The following is a 14,118-nucleotide window of genomic DNA, read 5'->3' as shown; positions in this document are numbered from 1 at the left end:
CTGACCTATGTGTCTGTTTTTGTGATGGTACCACATTGTCTTGATCATCACAGCTTTGTAGTACAACTTGATATCCAGCATTGTAATGGCCCCGGCTCTGGTTTTCTTTTTAAATATTCCCCTGGCCATTTGGGGTCTTTTCAGATTCCACACAAATCTTAAAATTATTAGTTCCAACTCTGTGAAGAAAGTCCATGGTATTTTGTTAGGGATTGCACTGAACATGTAACTTGCCCTGGGTAGCATAGACATTTTCATAATATTAATTCTTATAATCCATGAGCATGGAATGTTTTTCCGTCTCTTTGTGTCTTAATTTCTTTCAGAAATGTTCTGTAGTTTTTAGGGTATAGATCCTTCACCTCTTTGGTTAGGTTTATTCCTAGGTATCTTATGCTTTTGGGTGCAATTGTAACAGGACTGATTCCTTAATTTCTTTCTTCAGTCTCCTTGTCAGTGTAAAGAAATGCCACTAATTTCTGGGCATTGATTTTTGTATCCTGACACTTTGCCGAATCACTGTATGAGTTCTAGCAATCTTGGAGTGGAGTCTTTTTGGTTTTCTATGTACAGTATCATGTCATCTGCGAAGAGGGAGAGTTTGACTTCTCTTTGCCAATTTGAATGCCTTTTATTTCTTTTTGTTGTCTGATTGCTGAGGCTAGGACTTCTAGGACCTTACTGAATAGCAGTGGTGAAAGTGGACATCCCTGTCGTGTTCCTGATCTTAGGGGGAAAGGCTCTCAGTGTTTTTTCCCATTGAGAATATTTGCTGTGGGCTTTTCGTAGATGGCTTTTAAGATTCTGAGGAAAGTCCCTCTGTCTCTATACTCTGAAGAGTTTTGATCAGGCATGGATGCTTTCTCTGCATCTATTGAGAGGATCATATGGTTCTTGTTTTTTGTCTTGTTGACATGACCTATCACACTGATTGCTTTACGAGTGTTAAACCAGCCTTGCATCCCGGGGATAAATCCCACTTGGTCATGATGAATAATCTTCTTAATGTATTGTTGGATCCTATTGGCAAGTATCTTGGTGAGAAGTTTTGCATCTCTGTTCATCAGGGATATTGGTCTATAATTCTCCTTTTTTGGTGGAGTCTTTGGTTTTGGAATTAAGGTGATGCTGGCCTCATAAAACGAGTTTGGAAGTATTGTGGCCGTTTCTGTCCTTCGGAACATCTTGAGTAGAATAGGTATTGTTTCTTCTTTAAATGTTTGATAGAATTCCCCTGAGAAGCCATCTGGCCCTGGACTTTTGTGTCTTGGGAGGTTTTTGGTGACTGCTTCAATTTCCTCCCTGGTTTACTGGCCTGTTCAGGTTTTCTATTTCTTCCTGTTCCAGTTTTGGTAATTTGTGGTTTTCCAGAAATGGGTCCATTTCTTCCAGATTGCCTAATTTATTGGTGTATAGCTGCTCATAATCTGTTTCTAAAATCGTTTGTATTTCCTTGGTATTGGTTGTGATCTCTCCTTTTTCATTTGTGATTTTATTAATTTTTGTCTTTTTTTTTTAATAAGGCTGGCCAATGATTTATCTCTTATTAATTCTTTCAAAGAACCAACTCCTGATTTTGTTGATCTGTTCTACAGTTCTTCTGGTCTCTATTTCATTGAGTTCTGCTCAAATCTTTATTAACTCTCTTCTGCTTGTTGTAGGTTTTATTTGCTGTTCTTTCTCCAGTTCCTTTAGGTGCGAACTTAGCTTATGTATTTAAGTCTTTTCCAATTTTTTGAGGAATGCTTGTATTGGAATGTATTTCCCTCTTAGGGCTGCTTTTGCTGTATCCCAAAGATTCTGAACGGTTGTATCTTCATTTTCATTAGTTTCCATGAATCTTTTTAATTCTTCTCTAATTTATTGGTTGACTGATTCATCTTTTAGCAGGATGCTCTTAACCTCCACGTGTTTTGAGTTTCTTCCAAATTTCTTCTTGTGATTGAGTTCAAGTTTCAAAGCACTATGGTCTGAAAATATGCAGGGGAATATTCCAATCTTTTGGTATCGGTTGAGACCTGATTTGTGACCAGTATGTGGTCTATTCTGGAGAAAGTTCCATGTGCTTTTGAGAAGAATGTTTATGCAGTTGAGTTTGGATGCAAAGTTCCGTATATATCTGTGAAATCCATCTGGACCAGTGTATCATTTAAAGCTCTTGTTTCTTTGGAGATGTTGTGCTTAGAATATCTATCATTTGCAGAAAGTGCCGTGAAGTCTCCTACTATTAGTGTATTATTATCTAAGTAGGTCTTTATTTAGTTATTAATTGATTGATATACTTGGCAGCTCCCACATTAAGGGCTCCCACATTAAGGGTTGTGAGAGATCACAACCAATACCAATGAAATGCCACATTAAGAGGATTTTTTAGGTCCTGTTGTTGGATAGACCCTTTAAGTATGATATAGTGTCCCTCTTCAGAGAGACAACAATTCTAATTTGCATGTACCTAAAAAACATAGCTTCAAAATTTTTTAAAGTAAATACTACCAGAATAAAAGTGACTATCACACAAATTCATAATGACAGTGTGACAGTTTAATATCTAAGTAACCCAAAGAACAAGTACAATAATTTTAAAGAGGGAACCCTGGGTGGTGCAGTGGTTTAGCGCCTGCCTTTGGCCCAGGGCACAATCTTGGAGACCCGGGATTGAATCCCACGTCAGGCTCCCGGTGCCTGGAGCCTGCTTCTCCCTCTGCCTGTGTCTCTGCCTCCCTCTCTCTCTCTGTGACTATCATAAATAAAAATAAAAAAAAAATAAAGTTTAAAAAAATAATTTTAAAGATAGTTTCAACACTCTGATTTAGTAAGTTTTACCTGAATAAAATATAGAGAAGAAAGCAACCAAGGATCACACCACAGGCATTCCTGTCACATGCATAGAAAATATTTTTAAAAAATGGAACAGGGGATCCTTGGGTCGCTCTGCGGTTTAGCACCTGCCTTCAGCCAGGGCGTGATCCTGGAGTCCCGGGATCGAGTCCCACATCAGGCTCCCTGCATTGAGCCTGATTCTCCCTCTGCCTGTGTCTCTGCTTCTCTCTCTTCTCTGTGTCTCTCATGAATAAATTAGTTCAAAAAAAATAAAAATAAAAAATAAAAAATGGAACAAATCCTGAGCTATTTATGTTTCAAAAAATTTCAAAGGACTAAAACCAAGGTTTCTCTGACTGCAGTACAACAGGCCTAGAATCAGTATTTAAAATTTTGGAAAATCCCCAAATGTTTGGAAACTATGCAATACACCTGTTATACACAATAGACTAGAGATATTGGGAAATACATTAAATGGAATAAAGATAGTATGACATATCTAGACACATATGATGTAAAAAATTGTATGGGACACAAAAAAATCCTTCCTTTAAGGGAGATTTGTACCATCAGATGTTTATATAAGAAAAGCAGAAAGGCAGAAAAGTTAAGCTGAACAGTTATCTCCATAAGTTAGAAAAGCTACAAATTAAATCCACAGAAAATATATGGAAGGAAATAAGCACCAAAAGATATGAATAGAAAACAGAGAATAAATAAAATTAATGAACTAATAAAATTGAGAAATACCTGGAAAGAATGACTTAGAAAAAAGGGAGGGGAAAAAAGCTAATACATAACAGTAAAGATGTCCCTTAAGGGATCCCTGGGTGGCGCAGCGGTTTGGCGCCTGCCTTTGGCCCAGGGCGCGATCCTGGAGACCCAGGATCGAATCCCACATCGGGCTCCCGGTGCATGGAGCCTGCTTCTCCCTCTGCCTATGTCTCTGCCTCTCTCTCTCTCTCTGTGTGTGTGTAACTATCATAAATAAATAAATAAATAAATAAATAAATAAATAAATAAATAAATAAATAAATAAATAAATAAAATTAAAAAAAAAGATGTCCCTTAAGAACTTAAAATTAAAAAAAAAAAAAAGAACTTAAAATTAAATTAGGGACACCTGGGTGACTCAGTGGTTGAATGTCTGCCTTTGGTTTAGGTCGTGATCCTGGGGTCCTGGGATCAAGTCCCGCCATCAGGCTGCCTGCAGGGAACATGCTTCTCCCTCTGCCTGAGTCTCTGCCTCTCTCTCTGTGTCTCTCATGAATAAATAAAAGGTTAAAAAAAAAACCTAAAATATTAATCAGTCACAAGAGGATATTATGTTCAATATTTATCAATTTATATGGAGTGATATATTTTCAAGTTTAGATAAAAGATGTAATTCCTAGGAAACCACAATTTACTAAAACTGACACAAGTTTCCAACATCAGAATAGTCCTATAACTATTAAAGAAATTGAAGGGTACTTGAGTGGCTCAGCTGGTGAAGCATCTGACTTCAGCTCAGGTCATGATCTTGGGATCCTGGGATTGAGCCCTAAGTTAGGTTCCCTGCTCAGTGGGGAGTCTGCTTGTTCCTTTCCCTTTTACCCTTCACCCTGCTGTGCTCACATGCTCTCTCTCTCCCCCACAAATAAAATCTTAAAAGACATAGATTCAGCAATTAAAAAGTATTAAAGAAAACTCCAGATTCAGAAGATTTCATCAATGTATTCTACCCAAATCTAACAGCACCCATCTTAAATAAAACAGCACTATTTTTACACACACTCTTTCAGAAAAATAGACAAAAACGAGACCATCAAAACCTTGATCCCAAAACCAAAAAGATGTTCCTCTCACTCACACAGATGCATACTTCTAAAAAGACCATAAGCAAAGCAAATCCAATGATCTGTAAAAAGGATAGGTTTATTCCAACTATAGAACAGTATAATAGTCAAAAACTATTTATGATTTACCACATTACCAGAAAAAAAGAAAGCTTATGTTTACCTTGACAGATGCAAAAAAGCATTTGACAGGATTCAACGTCCTTACAAGTTAAAAACAAACTAGAAGACAAATATCAGAATGGAATTTTAAAAATTGATGATAAATAAAAACCTACAGCACACATCCAATTTATGTTTTTCCTCCAAATTTTAAAATTGTAGTTAGTTAATATAGTGCAACACTGGTTTCAGGAGTAGAATGTAATGATTCACCACTTACATATAATACCCAGTGTTCATCCTAACAAGTGCCCTCCGTTAATGCCCATCACCCATTTAGCCCATCCCCCTACTCAAGTCCCCTCCAGCAACTGTTTGTTCTCTATAGTTAAGAGGCTCTTGTGTTCTCTCTTTTCTTTCCCTATGTTCATCTGTTTTGTTTCTGAAATTCTACATCAGTGAAATCACATGGTATTTGTCTTTCTCTACCATAATTTGCTTAGTATAATATACTCTAGGCTCCATTTACATCATTGAAATGGCAAGATTTTAGTCTTTGTGATGGTTGAGTAACATTCTACTGTGTATATATGCCACATCTTTATCCATTCATCAGTCAGTGGACCCTTGGGCTCTTTCCATAGTTGTTTGGCTACTGTTGATAATGCTGCTATAAACATCAGGGTGCATGTATCCCTTCGAATCTGTATTTTTAATCTTTTGGGTAAATACCTCGTAGTGCAATTATGAGGTTGTAGGGTAGTTCTATTTTTAACTCTGAGGAATCTCCATACTGTTTTCTAGAGTGGCTGCAGCAGCCTGCATTCCCACCAACAGTGTAAGAGGGTTCTCCTTTCTCCACATCCTCATCAACATCTGTTGCTTTCTGTGTTATTTTTAGCCATTCTGACAGGTGAGAGGTGGTATCTCATTGTGATCTTGGTTTGTGATGTTTTGATTTGGTTGTATGAGTGTTATTGAACATCTTTTCATGTGTCTCTTAGTCATCTGGATATCTTCTTTGGAGAAATGTCTATTCATGTCTTCTGCCCATTTCTTAACTGGGGTTTTTTTTTTTTTTTTCAGTGTTGTTATTAAGTTCTTTATTTTGGATACTAGCCCTTTATCAGAGACATCGTTTGCAAATCTCTCTCCCATTCAGTAGGTGGTCTTTTAGTTTTGTGGATTGTTTCCTTCACTGTCCAGAAACTTTTTATCTGAAGTCCCAAAAGTTCATTTTTTGCTATTGTTTCCCTTGCCTCCGCTGATGTGTCTAACAAGAAGTTACTATGGTCGGGGTCAGAGATGTTGCTGCCTGTGTTCTCTTCCAGGATTTTGATGGATTCTTGTCTCACACATGTAGGTCTTTCATCCTTCTTGAATTTATTTTTGTGTATGGTGTAAGAAGTGGTCCAGTTTCATTCTTTTGCATGTTGCTGCCCAGTTTTCTCAACATAATTTGTTGAAGAGACTGTCTTTTTTCCATTGGATAGTCTTTCCTGCTTTGTCGAAGAGGAGATGACCACACAGTAGCACACAACCAATTTAAAAATAAAATACTGAAGAGCTTTCCCACCCTGTCAGGGAGCCCCAGCATCATCACTTCTCTTCAATACTGCTCTGAGGCAGTCAGGTAAGGCCAGTTAAAGAAACTGAAGGTATTAAAATCAGAAAGGAACAAAAGTATTGTTATTCTCAAATGATAAAACTGTATATATAGAAAATTCCAAAGAATCTACAGATATTAGTTATTGGTAAATTTAGCATAGCTGTTAGATACAAGTTGAGTATTTTTTAAAAACATGTATTTCTGTTTAGCCACAGAAAATAAGAGTGAAGCTAAGAAAGGTATTAAAACATTGTTTCAGGGCACCTGGGTGGCTTGGTCATTAAGTGTTTGCCTTCAGCTCAAGTCATGATCTCAGGGTCCTGGGATTGAGCCCTGCATTGGGCTCCAGCCCTACACTGGTCTCCATGCTCAGAGGGGAGTCTGCTTCTCTCTCTCTCTTTGCCCTTCCCCCTGCTCATGCTCTCTCAAATAAATAAAAATCTTAAAAACAAACAAACATTGTTTCAACAAGTTAGGAAGAAATCTAACAAAAGATGTGCAATAATCCCTGCACACACACACAGAAAAATCATAATATATAGACAAAATTTAAAACCTAAGTGAAAGGATATATAATTTTCATGAATTATAAGATTCAGTACTATAAAGATGTCATTTTGACGGTTCTACAAGTTCAGTGGAACCCAGTTAAAAGCCTAACCGTGCTAACTGGTTGGCTGGTTTGCTGAAGGCAGCAATTTGATTTTAAAAATATATATGGGCAGCCCCAGTGGTGCAGTGGTTTGGTGCTGCCTGCAGCCTGGGGCGTGATCCTGGAGACCTGGGATCGAGTCCCACATTGTGCTCCCTGCATGGAGCCTGCTTCTTCCTCTGCCTGTGTCTTTGCCTCTCTCTCTGTCTCTATGAATAAATAAATAAAATCTTTAAAACAAAAACAAATAAAAATATATATGGAAATGCAAAGGCCTGAGAATAGCCAAGATACTTTACAAGAAAAATAAGGTATCAAGACATATAAAGCCACAGTATTTTAACAGTGTCATATTGACGTAAGATAGACTCCAAATGTCCAACAGACAGATCTAATGTGCACAGCAAATGCAGGGTATTCATACAATAGAATACTATATACAATAATGAAAATATGCTTCTTTTATGCTTTTTAAAAATATTTTATTTATTCATGAGATTCATGAGAGAGGCAGGGACATAGAGGGAGAAACAGGCTCCCTACAGAGAGTCCAATGTGGGACTCAATCCCAGGACCCTGGGATCACGACCTAAGCCAAAGGCAGATGCTCAACCACTGAGCCACCCAGATGTCTCTGCTTCTTTTATACCTAACAACATAATTGCATTTAGTAAACAAAAGTGAAAAAAAAATTAAAGAAAAAGAATACATGGTATTTGATTTCTCATGAAGTTCCAAAACAAGGAAAACTAAGTGTTAGAGATTAGATAGGAGGAGTAGTGTTCCGAAGGGGCAAAATAATGGTTTCCAGAAAACTAGTGATATTTTCTTTCTTGACCTGGGGGTATACATGAGTAAGCTGTGATAACTGATTATAAGTTTTTTTATAAACAAATGTATGTATGCTTATGCTTTCTATATAGGTATGTACTTAGCATGTGTATTTATACATTGATTCATATGTTTCTGAAAATTTGAAGGACATTTATAATAAATTTTGAATCCAAAAAATCCAAACCAATGTTATACTGCATATGTTTTTCACCTGACCTTATGTTGATCTTAAACAAGAATGACAATGCAGTTTTAGTTTCTCTATGGAAAGCTCAAGATACCTCTGTTTTGCTGTTATTGACAGTTAATGTCTTATCACTTTCATTCATTTGTGAAATGCTCTCCAGTTCTTCAGCCTGAAGTGTAACTGATCCTTCGTTTGGCTGTGTTTTTAAGTCTCCTGTAGAAAATATACAATAACTCAACTTTAATATATACATATACATTTCCTCAGAGAAACAATCTACGGGATAAGGACCACTCAACATGATAAATTGCCAGGGAAGAGTCTTTGGACCTCCGTATCAGTCATCTTCACAAAAACTATTTAAATATACTTTAAATATCCTTTGTCACTAGGACAAAGGACTCTAGGACCATACCCTGGGCCAAAGACAGACGCTCAACCGCTGAGCCACCCAGACGTTCCTGGATCAGAGCACTATTAATTTGATTTTGCCAAGTTTAAACTTTGAAGAAGATCGTTGGTTTTAATCTTCCCTTGCAAATACTGACAAATTCACTTAATACTTTCAGCTTTAAATTTTCACAAATATACAGTAAGCTGAATTTAAAAATGAGAACTTCTGGGGACACTTGGGTGGCTCAGCTGAGTGTCTGATTCTTGTTTTTAGCTCAGGTCATGCATGATCTCAGGGTTGTGAGATCAAGCCCCGTGTCAGGTTCCCCACTGAGTGTGGACCCTATTTGAGATTCTCTCTTTCTGTCTCTGTTCCTCCCCACTGCTTGTGCATGTGCACACATGCTTTAAATATAAATAAATAAAAATGAGTACTTCTTTACAATCGTAGAACATCAACTAATTACCTATATAGCCTCTTTATCCCAACCAACTCCTCCACTAGATATAGGCTCTGTAAGGACTGGAGCATATCTTGTACAATTCTATAAGATACATAGCACCAAGCATTGTACTAGCAAAAAAGCGATTGTTCAATAATTAAATGTTATTATCAAAAAAGTCTGATTTTAAATATTTATCATGGAAGGGTGCCTGGGTGGCTCAATTAAGCATCTGACTCTTGATTTCAGCTCAGCTCATGATCTCAGGGTTATGAGATCAAGCCCTGCACTGTGCTCCACACTCAGCAGTCTGCAGGAGATTCTCTCTCCCCTTCTCTCCTTCCCACTCCACTAAGACAAAGAAATAAATCTTTTTTTTTTTTAAAAAGATCATAGATATTTATCATAGACTATCATAGTCCAAATCTCAGAATACTTTTTTAACCAAAGGCTACCTAAATATAACAGCTAGAGGGGGCAGCCCCAGTGGCTCAGCGGTTTAGTGCTGTCTGCAGCCCGGGGTGTGATCCTGGAGACCCTGGATCGAGTCCCACGTCAGGCTCCCTGCGTGGAGCCTGCTTCTCCCTCTGCCTGTGTCTCTGCCTCTCTCTCTCTCTCTCCTCTCTGTGTATACTCATGAATAAATAAATAAAATCTTTAAAAAAAAAAATAACAGCTAGAGTTCACTGTCTCAGTAGTTTAATAGACCAAAATTAACTAGCCCATTTGAACAAATTATATTTTGTTTGGTTTGGCTTTTTACAAAAGGATTTAAGTGGATTTTGGCTGACTTGTTCCCAGCTAAAAAGGTAATGTGGGTTATATAAAAATAAAATTTCTAACTAATAATGAAAAAATTCAAAACAATATATACATTTTCACTCATAAGAACATGACCACATAACCACTAACTTATAGGTTAAAAAAAAGTTACAAAAATTCCTTCATTTAATCCATTACCTGAAAATATATCATGGTTAACAAGAGTCATTTCTTTTTCCAAATTACTTCTGGATACATCAGATTTTCTTATTAGAGCAACAGGTTCTCTCTTCTCTGGTGATCTAATAAAATAACCAAACGATGGCTACAAAATAAACACGTGAATTATTTCCTTAATTTTCAACTGTTCTCAAGAAATTCTATTTTTTAAAAATTTAGGGCAGCCCCGGTGGCGCAGCGGTTCAGCGCCGCCTGCAGCCCAGGGTGTGATCCTGGAGACCCGGGATCGAGTCCCACATCGGGCTTCCTGCATGGAGCCTGCTTCTCCCTCTGCCTGTGTGTCTGCCTCTCTCTTCGCTCTCTCTGAATGAATAAATAAATAAATCTTTAAAAAAAAATTTACTTATTCATGAGAGACAGAGAGAGAGGGAGAGACACAGGCAGAGGGATAAGCAGGCTCCATATAGGGAACCCGATGTGGGACTCGATCCCAGGACTCCAGGATCACCGCTGAGCAACCCAAGCGTCCCTGAGGAATTCTATTTTATCTTACTATGGGTAACGTAGCTAAATTACTTCAACAAATAATTTTCTTTTTATTTAAACTCAAGTAACTAGAGATGTACTTTAAAAGTCTAGTTTTATTTCCTTACTGCTGTCTTTAATCATCAAAACTAATACTGTCAAATAAGCTGCTCTTACTAAGAAATCCAAATTCAAATAGCCCAGAAATGACATTTCTTCAGTAATTACTGAGGACCTACTATGTCCAGAACTGTTAATCATCAGTGTGACATATTAATGAGAAAAAAAAGAAAATGTCCTGCCTTCTTCAAACTTACAGCATAAAAAACAAACAAAAAACAACAACAAAAAAAACCCAAAACAAACTTATAGCATAAGGGTATTTATTTTATATACTACTTTTATATACTATATCCTCAAAAATCTGTATTAAGATTAGGTATCTTCCTAGCACTTGGATGAAAGTGTTAAGGAGCAGGGAATTCCCACTTGTCTTTCTCACACAACTTTCACCTGATAGACCTGAAATGTAAATTCATTAAATGCACTTGATTTTTGGCTATCTTCATGTGGAAATTTCTTCCCTTGAACAAGCAACTTGAATGCAAATAACATCTTATAAACTAAAACCAAAACAGAAATTCTAAATGACAGATCTATTTTTCCATGAGCCAGTGCTTTGTTTTGTGCTTTGTTTTGAATTTTGTAAGAAATTCATTTACTCTTCAACTTGTCTCATAATGTCAAAAATCTCAATCAATCTAGATGGAAAATCAGTCTCTCTGAAGCACTTCTTTTCATTTTTTTAATTAATGCACTGCACAAATAGGAATGTATAGGGATATGATTTGTCGGAGCCCCAACATCATTTCTCTTCAACACTACTCTGAGGTGCAATCAGGACAAAGAAACTGAAGGTATCAAAATCAGTTCAGTCTCAAATTTAAGTTCTGTAAATCGACTTTGCTAATACCATGGCTATTATTTCAAACTATAGTTTAGTGAAATGCAGTTTAATATGTCTCCCTCCAATAACCCAACTCCCTATGACTCTATATCCAAAAGCAGTCTTGAATCCTTGATTTTTTTCTGGATCTGTACAATCATTCTTAGACCTCGGCCTTTACTACAACTCTTCCGATGCACTAAGCCTCTATCTGCTGCTATTCTTTTGGTTCACTGCCCCTCTCTACCCAGGCTCCAAATACAGTAGTATCATGTTACACATGGAGATGGGGTTGGCACCACGACAAAGTTGCTCCCTGCCTCCATGCCCCTCTTTCCAATTAATTTCAGATGAACCCATCCTACAAGGACCCCTCGTGATCTGGCCCTGGATTTCTTCTACCATTGAATGAACCATCCTTCCCCCCATTTACATTAGCGCCCCCAGCCTGCTTTCTGTCCTCCATATGCCACTCCGGTTTTACCTCCAAGCCTCCCATACATAGTCTCCCTTTCCTGAGAACATCCTGTCTCCAGATCTTTTGGCAGCTTCCTCCTTCCCATAATGTAGGTCTCAGTTCAATGCCATCTCCTCAGAGGTCGCCCTGATCACTGCAACTAAAACAATTCCTTCTTGCCATTCTTCATAGAACTTACCACATTGCTTGAACTTACCACATTGAAATGCATTGCTTGAATTTTCAAATGTTTACATGTATTACAACTTTCCTATATTTCAAACCAAACCTTTCTTGTATTTCAAAACATGTTTTCAGAAAAGAGGTTAAAAAAAATCGTTTTCTTTCCATCAACCAATGATGTAACAATAGCAATATCAACTAACAGGTATTGAATATTTACTGCAAGTTAGTCATGGTGCTAAATACTTTATATGTCCCATCACATTTAATTTTTATAAAACCCTATATAGCACTCCATTGTAAAAACTGGAAAATTGGGATGCCTGGGTGGCTCAGTCGGTTAAGCATCTGCCTTCAGCTTGGGTCATTATCTCAGGGTTCTGTGGTGGAGCCCTGCATTCAGTTCCCTGCTCTGTGGGAAGCCTACTTCTCCCTCTCCCTGCCACTCCCCCTGCTTGTGTGTGCTCTGTCACATATATAAATAAAATCTTTAAAAAATAAATAAAAATTGGAAAATCAAGGCACAGATGAGTTAACTTAATCCCTGTCACAGAATTAGTTGAAAGATAGAAGTAGGACTGGAGTCTCAGTCTGACTACCACAACTCTATCCTGTTCCCTATTCTGTCCCTGCTGTAAAGATACTATGCTGTAGGTAATACCATCAGAACATTCAAAATGTAAGGGCTTGTGAATTCAACCACTTCTAGCACATATCATACTTACTCTTTTCACATTGTAACCACCACCAAGGGAGCCAAGAGCTTCAGATCTTTGAGCGAAGAACTCTCCTAATGATAGGCGTAAATAACTGGCATCATCTTTGTCCAAATCTGATGTGCTAAGTGATTTCCTCAACAAACTGTAATTAATTGAAGTTCCCCAAGACGTATCACCTAGTGCAGCTGAAGTGTTCCGGGCATCTATATTTTCTTCCTAGGGAGAAAGTTATTGTTTCATTTTATTTCCCTAGAAAGGCTTCTTTCTGTTTTTCTAACATGCGAAAATAAGAAAATTTAACTAAGAAAATTTAAACATTTTAAGTCTTAAAAAATTAGGACGAATTCAAGCTTAAGCAGCTATTAATAAGGCAATGAACATGTTCTATTTGTTTAAATAGCATTACTTCATTTTAAAACATGGTTAAAAACTATGGAAAAACTTTATAGCCTATTTAGGTGATTCTAGGTGAATTAAATATTACTTTAGTATGCCAGCTATTTTTCAATTAATAATAGAGAATATGAAAGAAAAAGCAGAAATGATATAAACATAAGAAAACAAGATATATTCCATACAAACTATATCTATCCAGAAAGAATACAGGTAAATTTTAAACTTCGGTTAATGCCAGTAAAATACAAACCTGCATAAATTGATGCTCTTTATTAAATTCTTCTTCATCTTGATCAATCAAATCCAGTGCCTCAGCTTAAAAAAGAATTGGTTTATATAATTAAATTATACTAATGCCTAATTAAAAACTAGCAGATATATATAAAACTTAACTAGTTAGGAAAATGAAATAAAGAAAACACTGAAAAAAGTGTATGAAAGCTCTCATTGCACAACCAACACATCTGTATTAAGTATGTAAGTCTATAGTTCTCAAACTTCTGGTAATGAACACTCTACTGTTACTGATTTTATCAGTTACTAACCTGTCCTGACTTACTAAAAGGCCTTAAAATGTAAGCTTTTCATTTGTGAAAGATTCACAAAAATTTTAGCTTTTGAAGGTTTTGGCACACCTGATTTAAGGTACTCCCCATGAATACATGTGAAATTTTATCTGAAACCATCACAACAATAAATCACTCTGTAAACTAATTGTGAAGAGGTCTGCTGGGGTACCCAACCACCTGTTTGCCCAGCACTGTCTCAGTTTTAGAAAGTTCCACATCCCAGCAAGCCTCATAGCCTACGCAAACTAAAACAAGTGGTCACACACCAGCTGCCTTCAAAGTTCCTATTGAGCAACTCAGTTCACCTTAGGGAAATGAATGGGCCTAGACACCTTTAATCTTTAAACCAAAGCTACAGGGGATTCCTGGGTGGCTCAGCAGTTTAGTGCCTGCCTTTGGCCCAGGATGTGATCCTGGAGTCCCGGGATCGAGTCCCACATCAGGCTCCTGCACGGAGCCTACTTCTCCCTCTGCCTGTGTCTCCGCCTCTCTCTCTAATGAAT

At 37.3% G+C, this 14,118-nt stretch overlaps 1 protein-coding gene across 8 annotated transcripts in view; it reads right to left on the bottom strand.

Annotated features, from left to right (window-relative positions):
• CEP192 (centrosomal protein 192) overlaps window positions 1-14,118 on the bottom strand; it is a 156,383-nt gene that overhangs the window by 81,133 nt on the left and 61,132 nt on the right. For all 8 annotated transcript variants that reach the window (XM_055323535.1, XM_055323537.1, XM_055323540.1 and 5 more), the window contains 4 exons: window positions 13,297-13,361; window positions 12,657-12,866; window positions 9,839-9,965; window positions 8,137-8,255 (listed from right to left, as the gene is read on the bottom strand). In XM_055323535.1, coding sequence (XP_055179510.1) covers window positions 8,137-8,255; window positions 9,839-9,965; window positions 12,657-12,866; window positions 13,297-13,361 — 521 coding nt within the window. The remainder of the gene's footprint in view (window positions 1-8,136; window positions 8,256-9,838; window positions 9,966-12,656; window positions 12,867-13,296; window positions 13,362-14,118) is intronic.

The sequence above is a fragment of the Nyctereutes procyonoides genome, unplaced genomic scaffold (genome assembly GCF_905146905.1).
Source record: "Nyctereutes procyonoides isolate TBG_1078 unplaced genomic scaffold, NYPRO_anot_genome, whole genome shotgun sequence".
In the NCBI taxonomy this organism is placed as follows: domain Eukaryota; kingdom Metazoa; phylum Chordata; class Mammalia; order Carnivora; family Canidae; genus Nyctereutes; species Nyctereutes procyonoides.
This window is presented reverse-complemented; position numbering and strand designations above follow the sequence as displayed.